Source organism: Pholis gunnellus, assembly GCF_910591455.1.
Source record: "Pholis gunnellus genome assembly, chromosome: 8".
In the NCBI taxonomy this organism is placed as follows: domain Eukaryota; kingdom Metazoa; phylum Chordata; class Actinopteri; order Perciformes; family Pholidae; genus Pholis; species Pholis gunnellus.
This window is the reverse complement of record NC_136534.1, coordinates 10,706,450-10,734,367: the sequence shown is the minus strand read 5'-3', so window position 1 is coordinate 10,734,367 and position 27,918 is coordinate 10,706,450. Positions and strand designations below refer to the sequence as shown.

The 27,918-nt window shown below is 41.7% G+C and overlaps 3 protein-coding genes across 4 annotated transcripts; all 3 read left to right on the top strand.

The window, feature by feature from the left end:
* Window positions 1-2,691: 2,691 nt before the first annotated feature.
* On the top strand, window positions 2,692-13,094 carry gapdhs (glyceraldehyde-3-phosphate dehydrogenase, spermatogenic). The gene is made up of 11 exons (XM_079164013.1): window positions 2,692-2,753; window positions 9,546-9,605; window positions 10,180-10,276; window positions 10,509-10,615; window positions 11,176-11,266; window positions 11,364-11,482; window positions 11,612-11,693; window positions 11,808-11,959; window positions 12,100-12,262; window positions 12,451-12,548; window positions 12,656-13,094. Exons 2-11 carry the CDS (start codon window positions 9,577-9,579, stop codon window positions 12,723-12,725), a joined length of 1,008 nt encoding a protein of 335 aa, XP_079020139.1. The 5' UTR covers window positions 2,692-2,753; window positions 9,546-9,576; the 3' UTR covers window positions 12,726-13,094.
* Window positions 13,095-15,289: 2,195 nt separating this feature from the next.
* Window positions 15,290-19,237, top strand: tmem147 (transmembrane protein 147). The gene is made up of 8 exons (XM_079165217.1): window positions 15,290-15,348; window positions 16,229-16,331; window positions 16,764-16,833; window positions 16,978-17,043; window positions 17,177-17,313; window positions 17,420-17,504; window positions 17,694-17,815; window positions 18,261-19,237. The coding sequence occupies exons 2-8, from the start codon at window positions 16,255-16,257 to the stop codon at window positions 18,379-18,381; spliced, it is 678 nt and encodes a 225-aa protein (XP_079021343.1). The 5' UTR covers window positions 15,290-15,348; window positions 16,229-16,254; the 3' UTR covers window positions 18,382-19,237.
* A 1,707-nt stretch (window positions 19,238-20,944) lies between these two features.
* Window positions 20,945-27,918, top strand: LOC306700351 (sulfotransferase 2B1-like). Of its 2 annotated transcripts, none has more exons than XM_079165349.1 (6): window positions 20,945-21,168; window positions 24,319-24,527; window positions 24,667-24,793; window positions 24,992-25,086; window positions 25,697-25,877; window positions 26,102-27,918. In XM_079165349.1, the coding sequence occupies exons 1-6, from the start codon at window positions 20,973-20,975 to the stop codon at window positions 26,215-26,217; spliced, it is 924 nt and encodes a 307-aa protein (XP_079021475.1). In that variant the 5' UTR covers window positions 20,945-20,972; the 3' UTR covers window positions 26,218-27,918. The 2 variants fall into 2 exon arrangements, with proteins under 2 accessions (XP_079021475.1, XP_079021476.1); XM_079165350.1 differs by lacking the exon at window positions 20,945-21,168 and adding an exon at window positions 22,068-22,286.

Sequence of the window (27,918 nt, the reverse complement as noted above, 5' to 3'; positions counted from 1 at the left end):
TTTCCTGTTAAGTAGTGGTAGGAGGTGTATATGACAGATTTGGCTCGGGGCTCAATTCAGCTGACGGTTTATATAAAGAAGTTTAAATATCAATAAATACTTTGTTCTGCTACACAGGTGCTCCCTGTTCCCAAGACATAATCTATGGTGTGTGGAGGAAAGAAATAATGAAAGAGGAGAATAACGCACTCAAGATATTGCAAAGGGTTTTCCTCAAACTATAATCTCACAACAGATGAGAACACCATCTGCTTTTTCTCTCCTTATTTCCTGCTAAGAGTTGTACGCATGGCCCACTGGAGATTGCAGCTCATGCAGGGTGGAATAGAATTATCATTATTATTTAAAAGTTTGAATTTATATTTTCTGTGACCAGTTTATTAGATTCCCTGCAAACATGTTGAAATGACTCACTGTTGTTTATGGCAGTAATTCACAGATGACCTGAGCTTTGTTCTTAATAACCCGAACAATGTCTATATCTGAGAATCATCTGTAGACATATGATTAACAGTTTCATATAAAAGAGATATAGCAGTTGATAAATGAATTACCCCGACACATTTGTGTGCATTCATTTGACACTGCTTCATTATTTATCTATTCTATTATTTGTTCTTAGATAGTATAAACATTCATGAACATATTAGATTCAGCTCACGGTGAACAGACTCAAACACTGACCATCAGTTAACGTTCCCTCATACTACTATGTTACTGTAAGGGCAACTTCGCCCTCTGCTGCTCCACCAAGAGAATGCATATGAAGTGTAATTAAATGGCCCTCAAGTTGAGTCACTCTTCTCTTTTATCCTACTCTACTGTGTATATTCTGTAAATAAATACATTTTAAAAAAGGCAGAAATGGGGAATGTTATGAAAACTAGATGGATTGATGGTGGACCCTCAAACGTCTGGTATGTTTAGTTTTTAAATATGGCCTCTTTGTGGTCAGACCAAACATAACACAGTTTGCTGTCTTTACTGATCTGAACACTTTCCCGAATTTTTCACGGATGAAATAAAATGTTTCCACTGCAGTGAGCACCACATACATAAGAGCTCCACTGTGAAAAAAAAAACCCCACAGGTCCTCTATGAAAACATCCTAAAACCGTCTCTGTGCTGCATGCAGTACGTTGTCCAAACTATGCTGACAGTCACAGTGTGGTGTCAAAGAGTTGTGTGAGGATAAGGCACAAGAGACAGCTTTTAAAACAGCCCTGCACAACATTTTAGCACGCATTTATCTTGATGTAAGCTCATTAACGTTAACAGGAAGATTGCGCAATAAGCTGCAGTACGGCGGTTTGTCCAGAAGATGGCGCCATAGTTTCACTTGTGGTACTGAGTGGGCCCTGTGATGGTGCTGAAATATGAAACATGTTAAATAGCCCACTCAGAAGAACTACATACGCTGATTTGATTGTATTATATCCTTGAAACTTCAAACAAGTTGTGAGCATGACCTGAAAATGATCATGTTTTCTCAAATTTGACTTAATGTTATGCATACATTATTGGATAGATAGATAGATAGATAGATAGATAGATAGATAGATAGATAGATAGATAGATAGATAGATAGATAGATAGATAGATACTATAGATGGATGGGTGGATGGATGGATAGAGGACGCTGTTAGTCTCGTGCACTCATTTAGATGCTACATCAAGTACTCTGAGAGATCAAATAAGAAGTATAAACCAATTATGAGATAATAAGGATCTCGTGAAAAAGGTTTCAGATGAAAAATCTGAATGAAATTCTCGAACAAACTATAATATACAAATAATCTTGTAGTACTCTGTGGAAATGAAACGGCAATCAGGGATGACGAAATGCAAGACAGGATGTGCAGCGTGTGTAAATCATGTCAACGAGCGATCCTTCCCTCTTGCACTGCACTGCAGGGGTTTCCCATGTACGCACCCTCCCTCACGTAGGCTTGTTCCCACGTGCTGTGACGCTTTTTTAGAGGAAAGGAGACGCAAAAAAAGGAGAGGAATAGTACCTATAGTATAGAACAATTCATCCTAAATCTAATCTATAAGAACGTGACATGTTAGCTTCATGACATCTTATATAACAGTGCTGCATCTAGACACACACACACACACACACACACACACACACACACACACACACACACACACACACACACACACACACACTGTATCTATAGGCAATTCAGTCTACAATCCTTTACAGATCAAAGCACATGGAGATCTGGTGTGTGCCAACAGGACCCTGCACCATGCAGAGTGACCAGCCTACCAATAATGTGAATACTGTGTTTTTTGATTATTGATCTACAGCTGCTAGTTTCGTGTCTCTGCCTTTTACAAATAAAGGAAGTCCATGCATCAAGCACGTGACTCTGTGCATGGGAATGCGACATGTTTCATCACTACTTCCACTTTGGCATCATGCCAGTCGGTCTCTCTGATCTCTCGTCTGTGTTTGTCTCTGGTTAATATTATCTTCAACCATCGACACCACCCTCGGGTCTTCATGGACGAGATGTATAACAAAAAACACCTAACCTTCAGGGCTCCATCCCTAGTTACTATGGCAGCCGCCGCGAGAGCGCGTGACAAGTACCTCGTTCCGAATGGAGCCGAGCAGCGAAGGAGGACATGACGTCACGTCGCCAGGGCGACCAGGCTCCCCGGAGGCACGTGTCTGGTATAAAACCGGAATGCGGCTCAGTGGACTGCGCACACAGACTCACGCAGCATCAACCCTAAAGGTAAGCCATCACACCGACTCACCGTGTAACGTGTACGAGGCCCCTCGTGACGGCTTGAATACACCAAATGAGGACTTTAAATATATTTCACACGATTCAGCCTCCGCTACAGTTTCAAACGTTATCGTATCTGTCGGTGCACACATGTAGGACTGCCATACATCTACTCATTTCACTAGCTAATGCCGTTTTAAATGGCGAAATGCATATCTTCTGTTAAATGCATCGCATATATTTACGGAGGCTGACTTTTACTACTATTTACGGGAGCCAGTGTCCACCCCTATGGCCTTATTAAAGAATGTCGTATTTTAATCAGCCACGTATTGTTATCTTAGCGTGGCGCTAGTGCACGAGAGAGTGGGATAACGTTTCATTCATTTGTAAAACGGCTCCTTTGGCCGGATGAACGCTTTAATGGTGCAGGAAGAGAGAGCGCGAGGATGGGAGGGGATACGGCCTTGAAGTCTGGAGAGAGGCCGGTCGTTGCGTAACGCTCTCTATGAGTCGTTACGTTGCATCACATAGCCGACATCAAAACCTTTTTAGCTGTAAAATGACAGCGAATGACGCCCATTGTGAAGATAATCTACATATACGAGTTGTGTCCCATTCGCTGTGTGACTCATTCATCTGAAACACCATTGTCTCCCTGAGCGGCTAACGTGACATTGGCAGCTCCTGCTGCATCTTTGCGGAAGTGGATTAGTCTCCATGTTTTTTAACCCTATACAAAATGTATATATTTCCGCGTTTATCACAGCAGCAACAACGGCCTGTGTGGGTAGATATGCGGTTAGAATGAAAATGGGTTTGCAGAAAAATATGTAATTTGACTGCAATCCTACATTATCGTGCTGAGTCAGTGTCCGGGGTGAGCGAGTTTACATAAGTGGAGACGTGCCTCCTGTGATCTCCATGATGAAGTCTGTCGTCATTGCGCCATTTAGATTTCCGAGATGAAATGCAGCCTTCTCTCGCTGTGAAGGGCCGCAGAGATCATCGTGATGAAAGCTAATATAGCCCTGGCTTTATTAAACGTCGAAATGCTGGAAGCCTTCCTGTGATGGCTTCGAAGGGCAAAGAGGCAGCGGAGTGTCGCATTATTCTGTCGCAGTTTGACTCCACACTCGACAGACCTGTTGATGGGGTTTGCACAGAGCCCTGCGCTTCTTCTTTCTATTTTAAAGCAACACTACCACACACCTGAAGTTAATTTATTAAGCCAGCTAATCAGCCGTACAGTATTTTGGTGCAACAAGAGTTTAATAAAAAAAGAAATTGATCAGTCAGCCTTGTTCAATGAGGGGGATTATTGTGCATAAATAGTTTAATCTCCTATATGCAGTGTTATTTATAGTATAATTGTGATAATCACTGTCTGCTTGCAGTTGCTCTCAATCGTCTCCTGTAGGTGTGGTAGCTGCAGCCATGTTTCGGCCTCATCACGGTTGAAGGTTATGCCTCCAGCTGCGGAAGGTCACTGCAGGCCCTGTTGTTCTGATGCTGACCAGCTGCTAATCTTTATTCTCAACTCCATATCGACCGGGAGTCCCTTCTCTTAGCTGTGGATGAGCGAAGGTCACTAATAACGGGCACAGTGCTGCCAGAGAGATGCTAAGTACTGTGGTTAAACGTACTTAGCTACATTGCTGCATCATGAAAGGCTAGAATTGGCCAAATATGTGCCTGTTCTGAGTTATATTATCTTAATTTTAGACTCCCTGCATATGAAGCACATCTGTTATTAGCTTGCTCATAATTTCTTTGATGTTCATTCTGTTTTTATAGCTGATGCGGATCAGGGTGTCGGCATAAATCCCGAGATGTCAGTGACTGGGTTAACCTCCTGTTGCTTCTTTGCTGAGCGAGGAGTAAACTATTTCCAAAGTGATTCGCTGGAGAACACTAGAAATACACAGGATGCGTTATTCCAGTTTATCAAGCGTTACACCTATAATATTAAGGAGATATCAACACGCAAGCAACTCATGATGTATGCATGTGAAAGGCCGTGTGGTCTCTGCTACATTATTCATAGATATGGACTGGATTCTCAGGTGCTTGCTGTAACGAATGCGTTAGAGCTATTGGATTAGTGTCTGCGGCATGCTATTCATGATGGACATTCCCTGCACTGAATTTTTTAGTGTCTCTCTCCATTATGCTCTTCAGCTGACTTGTCAACCAGCCACCTTCTCCAGGATGTGTGTGTAAGAGAGAAGGAACTCCAGATTGACTCAGCGCCTAACTGTTGCCAGTTTTAAGGCATCAGGTTTTTTTATGCAGCTATTCAAAAAGCCTGCTGACACAAGCTGGTCGGCAGTGTGTGTGTGTGTGGTCGAGCATTCACCTCTGCAGAGCGGCTGCATGTCTCTCACCTGTTGAATCCTCTGCAGTTTGATAAAGCACACCTTTTACTAATTCATGATGGTGTGTGTGCGCATGGACAAGTCTTTGTTAACCTGCACTACATACAACTGCAACTTTTATAAAAATGCCTTCCTTATCTTCTATTTGAATCATTACTAAAGGTTTTTAAATTGTTGAAACTGTATAAATTCAGTATCTGCTTATCCTGTTAATTGGTCGCAGGTGAATGAACTTCTTATCTTGTCTGTCCCTGTCAGCGTGAGCCCATGCCTGCTGAGTAGGACACAGCCTGTGGTGTTGTGCTTAGTATGTGTCTGCCTGGTGACGTGATGATGGTGGACGTGTCGGGGATGAGGCTAAAGGAAGGGAGGAAGTGGGTATACTGATGAGCAGAAGAAAAGTTCCTGAAGTTAAACACAAAGTTTTGACTCCACGTCACTACTGTGTATAACCGTCATTTATTGATCAGTCTGATGTATTTGTGTCACCGAGAGGCGTCCAAGAAGAGAAAGCATGGCGTAATTGGTCTGTCTGGCCTCTGGCCAATCAACCCACTGCAGTGGAAAAATACTGGAGAGGAAGAGGGTGTGGTTAAAAAGTGTGAGGAAGGTTTGAACGGAGAAGAGACGCAGGAAGAAGGAAGGGGGAGTGAAGCGAGGGAACAGTCACTGAGTTCACTCACTCACTGTAGAGTTTCCAATTTATACACAAACTAAGGCAACTCAAAGACTGAATATACTAGCTTTATCTGAGTTTAGCTTAGCTGTACTTTTACTCTCCCGACTGGTACAACTTTAGAAAACAGCCACTCAATTCTATACTGAATAAGTAGCCCAGACGTCACTCACAACATCACCATTAAGAACTTTGTGAATGGTTTATTTAGTGTGTCCTGTCCGTATGTTGAACGTTATACTGCTGGAAACATGTCCAGTAGTCTGTCCGCGCTCCCTCAAACTCGGGTCCATTTAAGGATTAGACCGGAGTCTACGCTCTGTCCAAGTGCTCTGCTGAGACTGTTGACATACAACAGAGAGAAGAAGAACCTGTGTTGGTGCGTCTCATCAGAAGAGGTGTTTGCAGACGTGAAATGCCGTGTCATGTGCTCTCCTCTCTTTTATTTATCCAACGGACAACACAGTTAAACTCTGTTTGTGTGAGGGGGAAAATGGGTCACGGCTCAGATGGAGGGCAGGCAGACAAAAGAGTGGCGAGGAGGAGGAGGTAGGGTGTTGAATTCTAATGATTAGTTTGGGTGGTGGGCTAAAGGGGGATGGGAGGTGGGAGGGAGCGTACAAAAAGCGAAGGACAGACGGTTGAACCAGGGACGTAATTAAAGGGCAGAGAGAGAGAAATGGCGAGTGGAGGAGAGCAGGTTGATGACTGAAGAAGGTGAATAAGCCAAACGGGAATGAAAGAAGAAACAAGTTTAAGGATGGATGGGCCAATGGTTGAAAAGAGAACTGGGTAGACTAGACGACAGAGTAGCTTCCTCATTAGTGAGGATTGAGCACTGTTGAAGCTTCTTCCTCTGTTCCTCCCGTTGTCTAACCAATCAGAAGAGGAGATGGTTGCACCACCCCTTGTCAGGTGATTGACTCGTAGGTTCGGTCTGATCTCAGGCTGGTGAAAAAGGAGGTGCGACATGTCTGGACTAGGGAGGTGAAACAGAAGTAAGGAAGAGGGAGGAGGGTTGAACGGAGAGATGGACATGATTGGCTGCTCTCTGACCCGACAATCACAAGAGGAATTTGATGCACCTCATAAATCTAAATCATGTATTTTGCTCTCATCGGTCATAAATCGATTCACCGTAGAAGAGAGCTCACTGTGACCAGAAAGGTAGCTTGCGACACTTCAAGTGTCTGGCCGTCTGTCTGCCTCTTCGTCCTACGTTTTAATGAGTGTCAGCAGATTGCAAACTGCAGTTAACGGCGTGCAACGTCTTTGCCCTGCACAATACTGTCTCTGTGAGCCGGGCCATGTCTGTGTGAATGTCGCCACAGAGAGTGTGTGTGTGTGTGTGTGTGTGTGTGTGCGCTGATTGGTCTGCAGCCGAAAGAAGCAGGACTGTGTGGTGTAGAAGTGGGACGAGCTGCACGTCTAACCAAAATGGCAAAACTACATGAGCATGCACATCACTAAATCTGGAAGCTGAACAGTGGCGCTACATCAGAGTATACTGGTTCAGCAGCAGCGTTTCATTCCATTTATTCATTCATTGTAGCTGCAATAAGCAACGTTTTTTTGGGGGGGATGCCCAGTGTAACCCCTCCCCCTTTTTCCCATTGACTGGCCAAAGCTCCACACTGTTGCTAGGCAACAGTAACTGACATGGAGGGGGGGGGTGTCACAAGTGCATATTGTGCAGAGTGACTCACACCCTTGTGCACATTCCCTATCTCACGTTTTCATAGGTTTTAACCCAAGCAACTAATTAAAATCTAATTTTCTGTGCACAGTCAAAAAGCCAAGTTGTTCAATTCTTCACATTTGAATCCGACTCGTTTGGTTTGAGCACTTATGTGGCTCCACTAGTCTTCATCCAGATTTTCATCCTGCTTTAGGGACGTAGAATAGCCCACTCTGTTTTAAAAGGTAGCATCATCATCTGTCAGTAGAACAGCCATTTTATGTTGGGGAAATCCAGGGCAACTGCTCCGTGCAGAGAAAATGTAGAGGTTAGCACAGAGGGAAAGAAAGCCAACGAGAACACAATCGACCAGGGGAAGGAGAGGAAAGAAGGCGGCAGCAGAGCTTTGTGACTGCGCAGGAGGTAATGGTGGGAACAGAGTATAAAGGAGAGGAAAGGCATGGTAATGTGAGAACTCTTCTCTCTCTCTCCTTTGGTGACCTTGTATAATGGATGCTAGCAGCAGAACACAAAATGGCTGCTCTGCCCTGAAAGGAAGGTTCTACAAAAGGCACACAAGAAAGAGTGCTCTACAACATACTCTACAAATGACACTTGAGCCTGTGGCAGACTGTTCAATAAATTGATTTTGACTGGCATCACATAGGGTGACAGTTCCAGCGAGACTGAGCTTCTATTTGTGCTTCATAGCAAGTGAATAAATCCAGGTTGAGAATGAGGGATTTATCCTAATCTGGTTGCCTCTTTAGTCTATTTAAAGTGCTCCCACAATGCATTTCACCAGATGGACATCCTGTTTTACATACTCCCCACTGGGGTACACACACACACAGACACACACACACACACCAGATTAGGAGATTACAGTAGTCTAAAATGACAACCAACCAGTCTCAAGGACAAACTGCGTTGCCCTTACTTACTCCGCCTGTTACACACACACACGGGCACGAGTTATCTGTTCACCTGTATGAGGAAGTGTTTAGACACAACAATAAACCCTAAACGAGTCCATAGATTCATTCTGTTTATTAGATTTTGGAACATGTCTTCAAACAGCTGTTGGGTGTTGAAATATAATGCTCAATTGCTCTGATTTCTAAAAGAACATATTTGCGACCTAATCCACACATTCAAATCTTGAGGTTGTTTTCGGTGCCAAAAGGATTTGGGAAGCTAAATACGACGCATGTGCGTATCCCTGCGAACAATGACAGATGAAGGACGGCAAAGGAGAGGAAGAGGTGGGGTTAGAAGATGGAGGTGAAGGAGAGGAGATGCAATTGGTAGAAAAGTAGGAGGCGTGGAGAGCTGAATCAGGCCGATGAGTGAGCGGCACGGAAAGCGGAGGAAAAGGAGGTCACATAGTTGAGTCGAGGCCAGGCTTCCTCTTTGTTAACTCTGCATACAAGTCTGTGTTTGTCGGGTACACCAGCACCTTCCACTTTCTCCCTCCCTCCCTCCTTCCCCACTGTTTTCTAAACATGTCCCTGCATGGTGTAGCACGTCTCCACCCCTGCAGCAGATGCACGTAAAGCGTGTTTCACAGCCTGTATTTTTCCGTCACTGACAACAATCTCACTTTCACCGCTGCAGTCTGGTGTTCTAACTTCAGCTGAAGCACCCAGCTCCTCTTCTCATGCGAGCTTCAGGAGCACACCAAATACTGTACCAGCTGGGTGTTTTTTCATCCTTTTTTTTTAGTGCAAATGCATCACGCCGCCTGTCTGCTGTGAAGCTGCTGCTATCAGTCTTCCTTCATGTTATTGTAGCATTGCTGTACAGCTGACACCACAAAAGAAAATAACAACGTAGTTTTGTTCCACAGAGCATTTTCATGTCTCGGGCCAAACACTCGTGTATACTGACAAAGAAAAGAGGGTGTTTGCTGTCACATTGTTAAACTACAGTCATCTGACTGAGTGCGTTGCCAGCTAGAGGACATTTTTAACGGCGATTGGCTGCATTTTCATGTTTTTATCAATCAGTAGCTGTGGTTTTAGTCTTTCTAATGTCATTGGTTTCTTTGTTTTTGTTTCTCCTAGGTAACTCGATCCCCCCCAAGCAGCAGCAGCCATGTCAGACCTCTGTGTTGGAATCAATGGGTGAGTTAAAACACACACTTTTTTACAACGGGATTCAGACTGGGATAGGACGCCAGAGAGGCACATTTTGGGGATGGGGGTTTATGATGATCAGCAAATGGATATGATGAGGTGTGAAAATGCATTTGCTCTGAGGGTGAAATAGTCTTGATTACCTTTATGAAATCCACCCTTTGATACAGTATGCTGAACGGCACAAATAGACCGTGACCAAGTGACTTCACAATAAAAGTCTTGAAGTTGTTGGTTGTAGAAACGCTTTCAATTTGAACGAACAACAAAAAGAGGTCTGCTTGCATTAATCAGCAGCGTAGCTGCAGGAATATAGGCGTGTTAGAACTCGTGATATTCTGCTGATGGGGGATTAATGGCCAGCTCTTCCTCTGGAGTAGGAAAGGCACGAGAAGTTATTTTGCAAAGACATGAGATCACAGTTTGAGGTTTTGTTAGAGGATGCATGTGAGGTCCCAGGAGTGGTGCGGCAGCCTGAGTAAGTCTCCCACCACATTCCCAAAACAACTTTTATTAATCTCCCCCCCCCCCCCCCCCCCCCCCCCCCTCTCTCTCTCTGCAGTTTCGGCCGTATTGGCCGTCTGGTCTTGAGGGCTTGCCTTCAGAAAGGCATCAAGGTTGTGGCCGTCAATGACCCCTTCATTGACTTGCAGTACATGGTGAGACACATACTTGCTTATAAATGATAAAAATGTATTTAAATTCCAGTGGAGCGTATGTGATTTACAACATTACGCACTTTAAATATTGGATAGGAAAACCAGATTCAAGCCTGCAGTCTGTATTGTGCAAGAGCTTGGCTGTTAAGTGCATGAAATTATATACTGTAGTGTTATAATGAAGTTTTTCCTCTGCCTACCGGCTCTTATAACCTCATCATTTGCCTCCTAGGTCTACATGTTCAAGTATGACTCCACCCACGGCCGTTACCACGGTGAGGTCTCCCAAGAAGACGGCAAGCTCATCGTCGATGACCAAGAAATCTCTGTGTTCCAGTGGTGAGTGAGGAAGATGTTTAGTGGTTAGTGTTGACGTTAACGGGTGGCCACAAGCTTCAGTGAGGACAGGCTCTGGCCAGCTGATTTATTCTGAGGGAATCATTCCATTAAAAGCAGCGTCGGTACATCTTTCTCTGTTTTTTTTTTTAGAAGGAAAGGTGAGGTATATTAATGCCAGTTTGACCTCCTGGTCTTTAGTGTAAAGTGATTCAATGGAATGAGGGTTTGTGCTGACTAGGGTGTTACTCGTATAGCCCCCCCTCATCTGGTTTACCAGCTGTTGTTTTAGTCCTTTCAGTAATGGCGCCTCCTCTCTGCAAAAGGCAACACCAGAAAAGAGTGTTATAAAAGCAACATTCCTGTGTGTAAAATTGTGAGGTGTCCCGTTGTTTTTAACCTCACTGTCAACGTTTTTGGCAGACGCTTTAATCCCACTGTGTTAATTTAAATGTAGTAAAAAAAAGAAATTTACTTGCCTATATCAATGCCACATTTAAGAACAACTAAATGGCAGTGATGAACATTGATCTGAGACTGACTCTGATCTTCTCTGATTCTAGCATGAAGCCATCAGAGATCCCCTGGGGCAAGGCTGGAGCCAAGTATGTTGTCGAGTCCACCGGCGTCTTCCTCAGTGTGGAGAAGGCCTCCGTATGTACTCGCGTACACTCATTCACAAATACATAAACGAATGCACAGACGGTCCGGTCTCTAACCCGTGCCCTCTTCCCCTCCTGTCCGATCGCAGTCTCACATCCAGGGAGGAGCAAAGCGCGTGGTTGTTTCCGCCCCCTCACCCGATGCTCCAATGTTCGTCATGGGAGTCAACGAGGACAAATACGACCCCTCCTCCATGACCATTGTCAGGTAACATACCTTTTTGGTTTTGGACGTTCATTCAGTGTGCATTTTTGATTTTCACAAACGTCTTCTTAGATTTGTATGTCAAGAGAACTGAATCTGATAGTGTTTGACCATGTCTGTTTCTGTTGACAGCAATGCCTCCTGCACCACCAACTGCCTGGCCCCCCTGGCCAAAGTCATCAATGATAACTTTGGCATTGAGGAGGCTCTCATGGTAAGTCAGTGAATCTGCGTCCAGCCATTGCTGTGACATGGACTTTTTAATAGATGGTACTGTATATGTGTGCTGATACTAATGTTTAGTGCAATACGACGCTCTTCTCCGTAGACTACAGTCCATGCGTACACAGCCACCCAGAAGACGGTGGATGGTCCCAGTGCCAAGGCCTGGCGTGATGGCCGTGGTGCCGCCCAGAACATCATTCCAGCCTCCACTGGTGCCGCCAAGGCAGTGGGAAAAGTCATCCCCGAACTCAACGGGTACGGACGACCACATTTGTTATCATCTTGATGAGTTGCACCTTTGCCAATTGTGGCCAGGTGCTTAAGAACAAAAAAAAAAAAAAAAAAAACGGATGGTGACAAAGGTCCAATATCTCTTTTGTCTGTCCGCTCTCTAGCAAGCTGACGGGCATGGCGTTCAGGGTGCCAGTGGCTGATGTGTCAGTGGTGGACCTGACATGCCGTCTGTCCAAGCCTGCAACTTACGCTCAAATTAAGGAAGCCTGCAAGAAGGCCGCACATGGGCCCATGAAGGGAGTGCTGGGTTACACCGAGGACCAGGTAACACCCAAACCTATTTCACATGTTCTGTAACGCAAATGCATGGCTACTAATGATGCCCAAACTTGTAAGTTAGTGAGGATGGGGTTGGGTGGGGTAAAGAGATTCAGGCCTCATGATGTGCTTTTGTTCATTCAATTGAGATGCATGGATTTATATTAACATTTATTTCTGTTTTTTTTTTGCAGGTGGTGTCCTCTGACTTCATCGGTGACACCCACTCCTCCATCTTTGATGCTGGTGCCGGCATCGCCCTCAACGACAACTTCGTCAAGCTCATTTCCTGGTTAGTTTTTAAATGTCTTGGTTAGTCCCAGGAAGTACGCAGTTTTTATCTTTTTCAAAACCGAACAATGAATTTCTTTCTTCTTTTTTTGCTCCCACTCTCTCCAGGTATGATAATGAGTTCGGCTACAGCCACCGTGTCGCTGACCTGCTGCTGTACATGCACTCCAAGGAGTAGATGCTTCCTGTCCAAAAAGGAAGTCAAAAAAGGGACCACCCCAACTTTACCCCCCACACCCTCCCTTCTCTTTTACACACAGGCGCTACCCATAGCCAAGACATAGCATCAAAGCCCTTAGCTCTACTACAGTATACGTAGGCAGCAGCCACTGTGTGTTTGAGTGTTCTGAGTTTTGAGTGTTCTGAGTTAATCTGTTTTTTCCTTTAATGACGATCGGTCTGTGACAGTATTTGTGTCTGTGTGCTACCATCTTCCACTGCCACTTTAGGTGTGTCCTTACTGCTCAGTGCTATGGTAACTACTGTATCCATCCCCCCCTGTTGTGTGTTTTAACGGTTTCATCACCAGTGGAAAGAGGAAGCTGAGCAGCAAAGCTGCTGTAACTGCTGAAGAGGAATGAAACTAAGAAATAAAACTTGAAAAAAAACTCAAACTGTCGAGTTCTCCTGTTTTTTTTATTATCATTAGCTGTGTCCTGAAATGTAGAAAGGTTGTCAGACAAATCAAAAATATAACTAAATGCATCTATTAATAATATTGTAAATTAAATAATTAACATAGAGCACAATAACTTTAAAGCTTTATGAATTTAATCATCATTTTAGTAAAATATTTTTTTTCCAATACTTATCGGTGGATAAAATAGATTTAAACTTTAATTGTACAAAATATTTTTTCTCAAACTCTACTTAATATTTCCTTTCCCATCATGTTATTTAGTGTCCAGGTCACCTGTCGGGGCAGAAAGATGATTATTGTGAAGGACTGCGTTGTCAAAACGTCCATGTAAATGATGGAGACATCAGTTTATGGACTGATGAAGCAGCCACTGGAGGGAATCTTCAGAGCCTCCTGCTGCCTCCTTTAGATTACTGCAGCAAGACTCTGCATGACGGTTGCATCCTAATATAGAAGAAATGTTTCCCTTCTACTTTTTTTCCTGCCTTGGCCAAGTTACTCTTAAAATGACCTGACATGAAAATGTTTAATATGACTTTGCTGCCGTGCCACATATGGGCGTGAATATGAACTGGAAACGGTTTATTTAAGATTTTCTTTTTAAGGCTCTATATTCTGTAGAGGTAAATATTTTGTTTTAAATTGTAATATTTTCTGAAAATAGAAGATTAGATACTCAGAAATGTGTATTCCCTGGTTTGTTTAGCCAAAGAGTGAGAAAGAATATTAGCACACTGAGTGTGTGAGGACGTCCTTTGACCTTTATCAGAAAGAGATGTGACGGTTTATACATTATCATGCTTGTTTTATCTGTACTGTAGAAATTCTAATGGGCAAGACATATCATGAACATGCATACAAATACTGTAAGTTTACCCAACTATTAATTCAGACTCTCATCATTACATAAAATCATTACTTGCTCCGGCTGCATTCCTCCAGTGATAAATGCTTTAAATAAAACACCATCTATTGTCTCATGCAACATGTATTTATAGGTTGCATTCTAGTTTGTTTCTTTTTTCAAAATGTACTTAAAATCAGTAAGTAAAGCCACGAGTATCATAGAGGCTATTTAGTCATAAATACGTTTTCACAAAACTGTTTAATGTGTTAACAGTACAACTTCTTTATGGTTGCCAGACTTATAAAGGTTACAATTTCCATTCAACAGCCACCTGAAAATAATAAGCCATTTTCACAGCAGCCACTTTGACATGTTACTGCAGGGTAAACACAGGTGTAATATACAACATTAACTATTGCTCTTTTCCTTTTGGTGGGCCAGGATACTGGTATTGTGCATACTGGCTCATTGGAATGCATGAAATAGAATGGGACCATAATTCATCTGATCAATTACACCTGTGTTTACCCTGCTATGACATGTCAAAATGGCTGCTATTCAAATAACATGTAGGTTACATGTAGTACCAGATTGTTTTTTGTTTAGTTTTATTCACACCCGCTAAAAGAAAGTGCACGTTTCTAACTTTGCTTATGACACAAAATTATTTTTCACACAGTTTAAAGTACTGTTTGAGTGGTTATAAGCATTTTATAAATATATTGTTACCTGTGTAGATTGATTTTCTTATCCCACAGGTAGTCACTAGTTTCCATTCATTTCCATAGGCCTTGTACGGAAATCAAATGTTGGGCCACACATTTGAAGCTAATCCATCTCAATGAACATTTCATCCACTTTTTTATTTATTGTGGAGCTATAGCATGTTTGTTTTTGACCATATTACATAACCATGACATAATTATGCTGTGAGCGGTTGCTCACAGCATAAAAAAATCTACATAATCATAAAAAAAAATCGACATTGTTCTTCAATTTCTGGCTGCTTGTCTGGAGGGTTTGATTTCTGACAACATACCGTTATTATCATTTGGGATGTTGGAACTTCCTGAATGCACCGCGGAAGGTAGTTCAGAAAATATTAACCAAGATCTTTAATAACTGACTTACATTTAACCTAATCCTTTCCACACACACTCTGCCTGTGTGTGTTGATATGCATCTTGTGGAACATATTGGTAAAATACTACTGGTGTAGTCGGACTCATTTGGAGGTTGAACCGACTCTACTTCCGTTTGTCATTCGACAGCCCGTAGCACGACAGCCTGCTTCTCTCCAGCTCTTCAAACCTAGTAAGACTAACACTGAAAGGCTCTGTTTTACAGTAGCTGCCATACTGTTTATATGGTAGCTTAATGAAGACCAGCTTCAAGGTTAAACACGACAGAGATAACGTCTCCTCGAGACCTCTAGATACAGAAACGTGTCTCACGTTTAACCAGCGACAGGATTGTAACGTTAGTTTAGCTAACGTCAGCTCGTGCCCAGATTATTCATTTCCTCAATGACTTTAACGTTGTATCTGAATAGCTCTGTAAATTAAGTAAAACAGAAAACTGCTAAACATTTGTACGTGGCGATGACAGACTTGCTATTGTTTGGTAAACACTGTAAATCCGCCTGTTAGCCTGTTTGTGTCAATGTAGCTCCAGCACGACACGGTACAGGCGTCAGTGTAGCATCCTCCGAAACTGATAATGACTTAATAATAAAGTAGGCTACAGTTGTTGTTAAGTAGACATAAACATGTAAAATAAAGAAGTAAAAAAATAATGAATGTGGCTACAAATAATGGTCATATAAGTGTTGAAACAATTAATCAAAAATAATCGATTAGCCGTGTCAACCTTCAGCAATTTAGAAATTGATTTATAGTTTGCTGCTAACGTTACATTATCTGTTTTTAGCTTCTCACGTGCAATAATATGCTGCTTTGTCTGTCTTAGATGACAGTGAGTGTAAATTGAATATTTTTAAGTTTGGGGCTGTTAGTCGGTCAAATCAACACATTGTTTTGTCTCCTTTGGCCTCTATGAAGTTGTGATTTTCACTATTTGTTTGACATTTAATAAAATATGTCGGTATTAAAAAAATCTGATCTAAAAAAACACCGTGTCCTGTTGTATCAACAGTCTGTGAAGTCCTCTCTTCTTCCTCTCTCTTTCTCTCCAGGGAGCTGAGTTTTGTGACCAGACATCATGACACTGTTTCACTTCGGGAACTGCTTTGCTCTGGCCTACTTCCCTTACTTCATAACATACAAGTGCAGTGGCCTGTAAGTGTCTGAATCAGGGATCTGCAACATGTGTGGTGACTGACTCATGCTGTATATACTGTGTGTGTGGTATCCATCAGTCCAGTCATGGCCAGTGAAGCATAGTTACAGTACAAGATGGAGAGTAAAACACTGTGTTGCACCACATTGAAAAATCATTATTTCATCGTTTCTTTGTATTCCTACGTTGTAGCAGCACATGCTCAGAGACTTAAGAAGTCCGGTAATAATCTGCTTAGTAATGTCAGAGGTTTGGGAGGAGTCCCACATAATCTTCTTAACACTGTGTAGTGTGCTCTTGAATTTGGCAGTACTTTAACTTGATATTGCACAGAAGTCTCATAGCGTTGTATCCCAGATTGCCAACTTCTGCCTGGTCTCCGTGCCTCCTTATTTTACATTTCACTTTGTGTTTGTGTGTTCAACCTTTAGTTCAGAGTACAATGCCTTCTGGAGATGTGTCCAGGCCGGAGCGACCTACCTGTTTGTCCAGCTCTGTAAGGTGAGTGAGCTTTCTGGTGATTAAATGATGCTTCACCGTAACATTGAGCAGGGGAGATAGCATCGCAAAGCACAAACTATGCTGTCATTTTGTTTTTTTGGAGTGTCTAAGCTGTTTGTTTTTTTCTTTGTGTGTGTGTTTCAGATGCTGTTCCTAGCTACATTTTTCCCCACATGGGAAGGAGGAGCTGGAGTTTATGACTTTGTCGGGGTGAGTGTCCTTACTTTGAAAATGTCTCACACTCTGTCAGATTTTGTGAAGTATTTATAATTGAATATACAAAGTACGCCAGTAGAATACCTGTTTGTGTAGGAGGTTGTAAGGTGTTGGCTTTGCTTTCCAGGAATTCATGAAGGCCACGGTGGACCTGGCAGACCTGTTGGGTCTCCATCTTGTGATGTCTCGTAATGCTGGTAAAGGGGAGTACAAGATCATGGTGGCCGCCATGGGCTGGGCCACAGCAGAACTTGTGATGTCCAGGTGAGCAGCCCAGCAACATAAGCTCCACTTTGTCAAACTATTGTGCGTTTAGAAAACAAAAAAACGATGAATCTCACTGTTTGTGTCCTGATGTGTGGCCCTCCAGGTGTCTCCCTCTGTGGGTCGGAGCCAGAGGGATTGAGTTTGACTGGAAGTACATCCAGATGAGCTTTGACTCCAACATTAGTTTGGTGAGTAGCTAAATCGTTGATGGTCGATAGAAACTATTACAATAGAATAAGTTGTGTGTGTTCAGGAACATGGATTTCTTTCTCTCTGTCTATTGATATACTATAATGCCGTTGTATCTGTGATGTAAATGTTTATATGATGGGACCTGCGTTTGTGAAAAGAAATGAATTTTTTTTCTGTGTCTATAGGTCCACTACATCGCCATGGCAGCAGTGGTGTGGATGTTCACGCGATACGACCTTCCGAAGAGCTTCAGGCTTCCTGTTACTGTGCTGCTGGCTCTCTGTGTCTACAAGGCCTTCTTAATGGAGTGAGTGTGACTCGCTTTCACAACAAACACCATCAGACAGAATGCATACAGGACACACAAAAGAGAGAAGAGTGGTGTGAGGGAGTAGGAAAGTGGATAAGGATGTTTCACAAAAAGGTATTTGTTTAAAGGAAAATTCAGTTTTGGTTTGATTTGACTGCCTATGTGGTGGCTGCACTTTATTTTGTGAACCACAGGATGGCACTAGTTACCAGCAATAACATGAGCAGTAGTGATTATTGCACAACATATGAATAGATAAGTCCAGGTGCAAATAAACTACAAATTACTTGACGTACCGAAAATGTCTTAACTAACAACCTACACATTTGTTCCTATTTTGCTTGATTTAAAATGAAAGAGATGGACAAAGTCTCTGATGGAGGTTTTCAGTAATGCACCGTTCTGTTCTTAACATTGTGTTTTATCTCTGTCGTGCCTTCAGGTTGTTCGTCCATGTCTTCCTGTTGGGCAGTTGGACCGTGTTGTTGGTGAAAGCCGTGCTGACTGGTGCCATCTCTCTCTGCTCACTGTTTCTCTTCGTCACTCTGGTCCACAGCAACTAAGTACATCTCAGCCCCCTGGGTTAAGCCTGCAACAGCCTCTGTGGTCCAGACTGGACCTGGGTTGTCCCGATACCTTTTCAGTCTTGAGTATCACCATACAACACCAAAGACTACGAAAAAAAAGTGCTTGTTAATATTGGGTATCTGGACTGGTCTGTCGTTAAAACAAGGCTAAGCTACCAACTGGTGAGCTAACCAGTTCTTCCAGTTAGGTTTATCCGTCTGCACAGACCGTTGATGGAAGACATGCACTGAAGCGTTGTTTGCTTTCAGTCCACCAGTTAAAGCTGCAGGTTGAGTGGTGACACCAGGAGTCTTCTGTAATATGATTGGCTTACTACGTTGTGTTGTTCTTTTGTTAAAAAGATGAATTTTGTACCAGAACGACCACAAATGAAATGAGCCTTTATATATAACTTCTTTTCTATGTGTTGTCCAGTGAGCCAGAGTAAATGCTTAGATTAGATAATAAAGTGAATTTATTACATTGATAGTTCATTGTGTGTCCACCAATTTATCAATTTATTTATATACAAGTTATTATTAGAAGTTAAAACATAACAGTAGCAAGATTTTTCATTTTTTAAATCATGTGTGTTAAAGATTTAACTAAAACACAGGCCCGCTGTATGAATTAACTGAAGTCCTGTCAGCATTACGAACACATCATGTTGAATTGTAAGCATCTGTGATTTTGACATTAAAATAAATACTATGTCTTTTTGTTTTATCTTGCTCTCATAGTTAAGAAAATGATTTAAAACTTTTTTTTTTAAAACCTGGAAAACTGACCTGTGCACTGTTCTTAATCTTCGCTACAATATAGTTAAAATAAAGCTAGAGATTAAATATTTGAGAGCACATCAGTTGATCTCCTGTTGTGATACTGTTATCTCCCAATATATACAGTTGTGTGAAAAAGTGTTTGCCCCCTTCCTGATTTCTTATTTTTTTGCATGTTTGTCACACTTTCAGATCATCAAACAAATTTAAATATTAGACAAAGATAACACAAGTAAACACAAAATGCAGTTTTTAAATGAAGGTTTTTATTATTAAGGGGGAAAAAAAATCACTTTTTCACACAGGGCCATGTAGGTTTGGATTTTTTTTCCCCCTTAATAATAAAAACCTTCATTTAAAAACTGCATTTTGTGTTTACTTGTGTTATCTTTGTCTAATATTTAAATTAGTTTGATGATCTGAAACATTTAAGTGTGACAAACATGCAAAAAGATAAGAAATCGGGAAGGGGGCAAACACTTTTTCACACAACTGTATATACGGTAGTTTATTGAACACAAAGTTGTGCATTTGGTTTGTCTATCACATCCACGAATAGTGTGGCTCACTGCTGCAGCTCAAGTGTTTTTCTGCCATTTACAGATGGTCAAAAGTTCTCACTCTGTTCACACACCTCTACTATTACACCTGAGGGAGTGATTGGAAACATCAAAGGAATGTTGAAGAACAGGGGGGACAAAGAGGTTGATCGGCATGAGAGATTTCGCTTTCAAAAACAACTTTAGTGTCTTATCAAAAGTGGCAATGTAGAGAATGCTGCAAATCTATTTCTAAAAAGAATCAAATTCAAATCTACGCTGTGTGGAGTGAATAAAACTAGTTGAATTCACAAGGATTTCGCTCCAAATATAATATTCTACCTTCACACAACACACCTCACCTCCTCTTGTTAACCCTCGTGTTTTTCCTCCGTCACCTCCATCACCCCCTTTTCCAGCTAGTTTAGCTCGCTCTGCTTCTCTCTTCCTCCTCTCTCAGCTGGGGTCCCCGGAGTCTAACAAAGCTGTCGTTATTGACATTCTACAATAGGCTCTGCTGTTACCTAATACACATGAACACTACCATCTCTGTTTACTGCTGCTGCTTGTGTGCGGTTGCTGCAAAACTCCCGCTTGCCTGTCGAGAGAGAGGCGGCTGCTGTGACTCATTGACAATAGCCTGATCTTGTGAATTCCAGTGAAAATTAGAGGAGCGTGACTCCACCAACCGTGGCCCATACAGGTTCATTCACACTTTACAAGATTAATGGTATGGGCTTGTAGGACATCAGGAGCACCATCCTACCCAGTCTAGGAATGAATTAACAAGGAAACTAGATGTAGACAAGGTTCCTAGGACTTCCTCAGTCAGATCCTGGATACCTGCATTACCCAGAGTTACACAGAGAGAGCATTCTTGAGGGGGCAGGTCCCAAAGAACCCCTGAAATTCAAATCAATATACTTGTGAGAGAGAAGTTCAAAGAGCATTAAGACACGCTCCTGCGGCATTGCAGTGATCATGTCTCTCCAATTCAGTTTGATCAAGTAGTCTTGTGTAGGCTTGTTTAGGCTTGTGGAAGCAAGCGTGCGGATCCTTTAAACCTGCCCTTCAGCTCATATAAAGGTTCAACCCCTGCATTCCAAAACAGCTGATTTGCAGCACCACAAGCCATTCAAAAGAATTACGAGGAGCAAAAAAAAAAGAGGTCCAGCCCTGTTGGCTAGAATAGCAAATAAAGAGCAGCTCAGAGAAAAGGGGCCACATGAGTAACAGGAGAACTTCCTCCGAGAGAGAGGAAGGAGCAACATGTACCAGACGAACAGGCCACCGATCCTTCTTGAAACCCTTGAGCCAGGCACAAGCATCATGTCCTCAGTTGAGTACATTCAGTACCACGGCATTCTCTTACCTCCTCAGGCTCACAGCATGGAGAGCTTGGAGTATGCCGAAAAGTTCTCTGTGGAAGACTCCGATGTGTTTGCTGTGACTTACCCCAAGTCAGGTACAGTATATTCATTCTCATCCGTGTTTCTCCACTATTCCCTGACAGATGCAGCACGTTCAAACAACTTCTGTGGACGCAAACCTGTTTACACAAGGAGCAAGCATGTTGAAAATTCACCGTAATGCAATATCAAAGTCTGTATAGGCTTTATATACCTGATAGATATAACATTGGGCATGTTTTGCTGCCTTAAAGCACCACGTGTATGGACTATAGGCTACATCAGGTGCTCGGAGCATCTTAAACAAAAGGTGTTTGATCAGCATCCATGCTGCCTGAGGATACACTGCCTGAGGATACACACACATTTTGTCTAAATTCATTTTATCATTATTTTAAATTAGTCTATATTAGGCTTTGTTTTTATTTAAGTCTTTTTTCACCCACTGGTTCACAAAGCCTTACAGTGGATTATGCAAGTTAGCGGCTTTAGATTAGCCTCTCAATAATTAGATAAGCTGTTCTGATTGTTAAAATGAACACAATAAACAGAAATCAGATATGGGTTTTTTGTTAGTATCTGATAAGGCAGAAGTAATGTGCTGCCTTCAGGTCGCGTTCGGAAAGTTGGCAGTACAGTAATATCGTTTGAATAAAATGGTTATTATGCATTTAGTTGTTTTTTCTCAGGTCATAATTACGAAACGGACGCTTTACTGACTGTCTATACATCTGAGAGATGCGGCAGAACTTTAAAGCATTTGTGCTCCGGTAAATCATTTATACTTGAAGTAAGAATAACACAAACCAATGATAAGAAATACATATGGGAGGAGTTTGGAGGTCAAGGATCGTGGGGTCATGAAGTTTTTGTAATTTGTATGATCTTTCCATGTGCGATTCTGTGTCAGTTACGATTTTCCCCCACGTACCTGAACGCATCAGCAGCAGCAGCAGCAGCAGCGAAGCAGTCTCTCTCCGTGATTGATCTGCGCTTTGCAGCTTTCAGTAACTTTGTGTTATTGCTCGCAACACGATGTCTTCTGAAGAAATGTATCTGCTGCATCGCGGACTTATGCTTCCCAAAGAGACTCACTCCTTAGAGAGCTTGAAGTTCGCGCAGGAGTTCACGTTTAAAGACGAGGACGTCACGGCTGTCGTGTACCCGAAGTCAGGTGAGTGTTTCTGTGAGAAGAATGGATCGAAACCGAATGTCTGCGACCCAACTTCAAACCCGCAAGCTGTACGTTTTGCCATTATGATGTTGTTTTACTGTTTATGTTGCAGGTCAGCCTGTTGAACTTACAAACGTTGATGATTCACGGATACATAATTAAACAGTTAACACAAGTTACACTCAAAGTCAAATGTTCTGTAGAGTGGGTGGCACCATCCAAATCAGCGGGACCATCAGAGCAGATTCTTGGCTGTTCTTTAAATCTTTTTAGCGACCTAATAGCTCACAATGTCAAAGATGATCTCCAAAACAGTCAAATGCAATTTGTGTCTTGCTGGGGCTAAAGCGACACTGTTCTGAGCCTCTCTTGTTATTCTTAATGTAAGCATTGATGTAGGGGCTTATAGGATATATTTTTGTGATTTTAAATCCTTTTATGTGGTTTTAATTAGTTTTTTGAAAATTGTGAAATCGTTGAGCCTACAGGTGGATACCCACTGCTGTGCTTAGAGCCTGTTAGGTCTCTGCAGTGTAAGAACTATTTGTTATGCACCCTGCGCTCTATACTGACTTTTGTTTTGTTATTTTTCTTCTTAATTTATGAAATAATTAATTAATCTATTAGGCAGGCTTTAATTTGATTTGCCAACATTGTGAAATTATTTAGCCAAAAGATTAGACCTATCTTATTATTTGTTATTTATATTTGATCCAATTGTTATACATTATATTTTACTTTTGCGTGGATGTTGTTTTGCACTTTATGTCATTAAAATCCTCATTTTATAATGGTAAAGGATCTTTGAATGTTTATTCTATTGTCTTGTATGAAACACGTCTATTGTAAAATAAATTATTTTGCCAAATCAAGACGACAAAATGTTTAATTGGGGTTTGTTTGTTCGGAAGCCAATGTCTCAAATGACAATATGGATCGTTGAGAAAAAACTTTAGGCAAGACTTGACCAATCAGATTCATCTATGTACATTTTTAGTCGGGGACACTCCTACAGCATGGCTCTGTGGTATTCTTAACCCAAATCACAAACATATACAGCAAATTATACAGATTCAATAGTCTGTCTCCCCAAATGTATAATCTGTTTGCCTCGTTGCATGTAATGATTAATGTTTATGTAAATGAAAAGCAAAGTGTGTCATCTATTAAATTATGACTAGATTAATCTTATATCAAAGTTATTGCTTCACTTCAGACTTTAGCAGGACACGACTGCAGCCAAACTGTTGCACATTCACAGCATTTTGGCTGACACAGCACATAAGAAATGCACAGGATCAACTCAGACCCTTCGTTCCATACAGACCATTTTCCAGCATGTGTGAACGATTGTGAGAGTGAATGAAGGCAGTCACTACACAACCAAATTGATTTAAGCTCAGCCATGTGGTTTTATTTAACCATAATATGTCATGCTTCCACGTGAAAGTCATTGGTGAGCCACGCTGACATTGTTTGCTATTGGCTTGTGGATTTTTTTTGAAGAATTTTAACTGGTTGAGATTGTGTGCTTGTTATTAGGGTAAGACAAGCACATAGTTTATTGTGCTTGAAAAAGAATGTGCTCTTTTGCTCATTCATTGATTTACTTTCCATACCTCCTTATTCCCATTCAGGCTCACAGGGACGAAGGCTTTACAGGGAGGTCATTGTCTTCAATGTCCATCACGAATAAATATCCATAAATCTGTTTAGATTAGAGTAACGACACTCCTTTCAACCACAGAACGTTCTCCAGTATCAATGTAATCCACTGATAGTTGTCTGTACATCCATGTATACAATGCAAACAGGAACTGCTAATTGCTAATACTGCATACTTTAAATGGTGCCAATTTGCCAAAATGTCAACTACTATCGGCTGAAAAACAGGGCTCAAGTGGGAGGTGTCCCGATTTTTGACCATGTATTGTTGCTTTCATCAGCATGTTGGTGTATTTCACTTCTAGTAGAAGTAAGTACTTGCAGCATTCTTGTTATGTTTAATCCGCCGTTTAATTATTTTTTGCAGGTACTATCTGGATGCAGGAGATCCTCCCGCTGGTTCTGAATGGGGGGGACCTGACGCCGATCCAAACCATTCCGAACTGGGACAGGGTCCCCTGGTTGGAGGAGAGAAGATTAGCATTGGTTGTGGATAAGTTGGAGTCTCCACGGGGGCTGGTCACACATTTTCCTTACCACCTCATGCCCCCCTCCTTCCACTCCTCCAAAGCCAAGGTAAGAGGGTGGAGGCTTTGTGTGACATTCCTGTGTGAGCTCTTCTATGCAATCTGTGCATTGTTGTACATGAGAAACAGGGTTAATACAAATAACACCTGTTATGTTATTGAATTAGTCTCTTGTGTCTTTGCCGTAGGTGATCTATGTCATGAGGAACCCTAAGGACATCGTGGTGTCTTCATACTACTTCCATAAGATGGCTGAATTCCTCGAGTCTCCAGGAACATTTGATGAGTTCATGGAGAAATTCCTTAAGGGCAAAGGTCAGAGGTCTCATAAAATATAGATGAGTTTAATTTGATAAATGTTTGAATTCCAGCAGAGCGGTTAAGCATTCTGGTGTATTACCACGTGGACAGATTTCAGCTGTTGAAAGTCCTTTTTGTCTGTCGTGTCCACTAAAGTAGAGCAGTGGTTGTTTGTGTTTACGTACTGTGCTCCATTGTCCGTGTTGTCTGCAGTGCTGTTTGGAAAATGGACGGACCACGTGAAGAGCTGGAGAGGCGCAGATCTGGGAGACAGAATAATGTACATCACATATGAAGAAATGGTTCAGGTAAACTGAATATAATCAATATATAATTTTAAAAAACTGTTACGTATATTGATATTTAATGCAATTGCATTACAATTGTTACTAGTATTTTGACTGATGGAAGGCGGTCTCTTTTACACAGTAACACACCACTGTTCACTGTTGTAAGACACATCGCATTGTTTCAGTGGCTTCATAGAAAGAAGTTTGACAAAACCTCTAGACAGTGAGCAGTGAAAGGAGCACATCTGTAACACAGCTGCAGCAGCATCAGTCTGTGTCTACACAGGAGGCGTTCAGGCACAGCATTTAGTGTAGGTCTCCCGCGTTTTTTCTGTGGTTATGCACGGAAAACAGAGGAAAATAAACTTCCACGGCCGGTGTAGACAACAATATTGATTAAAATCGAAAGTATTGTTCAGTCAGACAAGTGTGACGGACGACTGGAAAAAAAAAACTGCTTAAAAGCCTCCCGTGTAGACTAAGCATAAATACAGCCACAGCAATGAGATGCTTCTTAAATAAGACCAGTCAAACTTCATCATCATATGGGGCTTCTCAACGAGCCCTCATTGTAGAGATCATGCAGAAGCTCATCATCAAATTTTACATAAATGTGCCGCTCTTTTAGGACCTCCCTGCAGCTCTCAGGCATATTTCAGACTTCCTGGGCCGTAACCTGAGTGAAGAAGCCATTCAGAAGATAGCAGAGCATTGCTCCTTCAAGACCATGAAGAACAACAACATGTCCAACTTCAGCCTGGTCCCTAAGAAATACATGAACTCTGACACATCTCCATTCCTCAGAAAAGGTGAGGCTCAAATTGGATTATTAGGAGTAAGGAGTGAGATTAAATCAGATATGTTAGTGGATTTTCAGTCTCAGCAAAACATTGTGTTCACGTGACTGTCTTGGTGTGTGTGTGTGTGTGTGTGTGTGTGTGTGTGTGTGTGTGTGTGTGTGTGTGTGTGTGTGTGTGTGTGTGTGTGTGTGTGTGTGTGTGTGTGTGTGTGTGTGTGTGTGTTTTTGTATTAGGTGTTGCGGGAGACTGGAAAAACCATTTCAGCCCAGAGCAACTGGCCAGATTCACATCGGTCATTCGCAAAGAGCTGGAGGGCGAGAGCTTCTCTCTGCCGTGGAGCCTGGATTGATCATCAGCCGTAGCAGAGAGGGAAAGAGCTGTAGAAATATTAATCAAGGCAAGTAGGGAAATGCTGCTAACTGCAACAAAATTCTCTGTTACATTTGGTTTTAATGTTACGCATATGACTAAAAGCCCTTTATTGATTTTAAAAACACTAAACATGATTAAAACTAGAAAAGTGAACTAAATAGAGTGCAGATCTATGTACACAACCACTGCTATAGAGTTTGATTGAATGAATACAAACCACAATTGTCTTACTTCGGCATGCAAAACCAGACAGGTAGGATTAGGTAATCTTGTGTCTTTTAGGGCCCAGCCCTTTGTTCTATTTCTGTTTTTAGAGGTTTGTTTTTTCTTAAAGATCTGGGGATATCTGATTAACAGTGGCTCAAGCCTGATCCCTCTAAAAGCCCATTTAATATGTTGTGCAATTGTATGATAGTGCTATAATGTTTTCTTCTGTATTAACTGTGCTCCACCCTTTTTCTGTGTTGTGCCAGTGTAGCTTCCATCTGTATGACTCACAGTACACCAATTTAAGATGGTACATACAAACACATGTCAGCAGAGGAATGCACGCAGAGACCATGTGACACACCTGCTTTATTAATCAACCAGTTCAAATCAGGCAGTAAAAAATAGGAAACAAAACCCACAATTGTACATAACATGTTATAAAGTTGTCACGGTAACATGATATGTCGGAGCAAAGTGCAGTCCCATCAGTATTTATCCCATTTGAAATCCATGCAGCCTCCAATCCATGAAACCCACTCAACCATTTACCAGTTAAGACCCTGAGGGTTCAGGGTTTAAGGCCTTCGGGGGACATTGTGATTGGGCCAAAGGCTGCAGTTCCCAGGGGGTGGAGCTTCTACCACCAGGGAGTGCACAAGTGTGTTGCATTCAATGACTGGAATGGGATTGGTTATTTTTCCTGCCTGTCCTGTTGAATCCTGAATGCTCTCAGGTCTGTTAGACCGAAAGCTCAAATGCATTCTACACATAGATCTGAATATGCGGACGTGTCCTTTATCAGGACTTTGTGATACTACGAGCACCATACTACTCGCAGACTGGAGGAGCGGTGGCAGAACTAACTCTGCTGAACCTCACCAATCATGCACCTAACATCACTCCTATGTAATAATATTCTTTATATATACTATGTTCATATACTATCTATTTTGTTATTATTTTGTCTATGTTATTCCTCTATTTTAACTTTTGATTCATTTAATGTTTAGATTCTTTTAGATTTTCATTTGAACGTATATTGTATGAGAATTGTTCTACCCAATAGATGTGCAAAAGACTTTTAATTAATAATCATAAGCCTGCTGGGAAAAGTAAGTCTTACTAAAATCTCTGAAAGGAACAATTTCAAATGTGTTTTTGCTCACAGTATCTCAAACTAAATTTGGTCTACAAACTTTTATTTTGTTGTATATTTTATCATCAATGTTATATATATATATATATATATATATATATATATATATAAGAAGAAGAAAGTAAAAACTGACTACACGATAAAGTTTATTTCACGCCAGAAGATCATGTTCTTATCTAAAATCACTATTATATAAAATTTGAGAGAGCAAGCCATTTGTCTTTTAAAATTACTTCATGTGGGGTTCTCCTTAATATGTCTTGGTCATGATCCCGCTAACTGACAAGTCTTCACTTTTGCAATAAAATCATT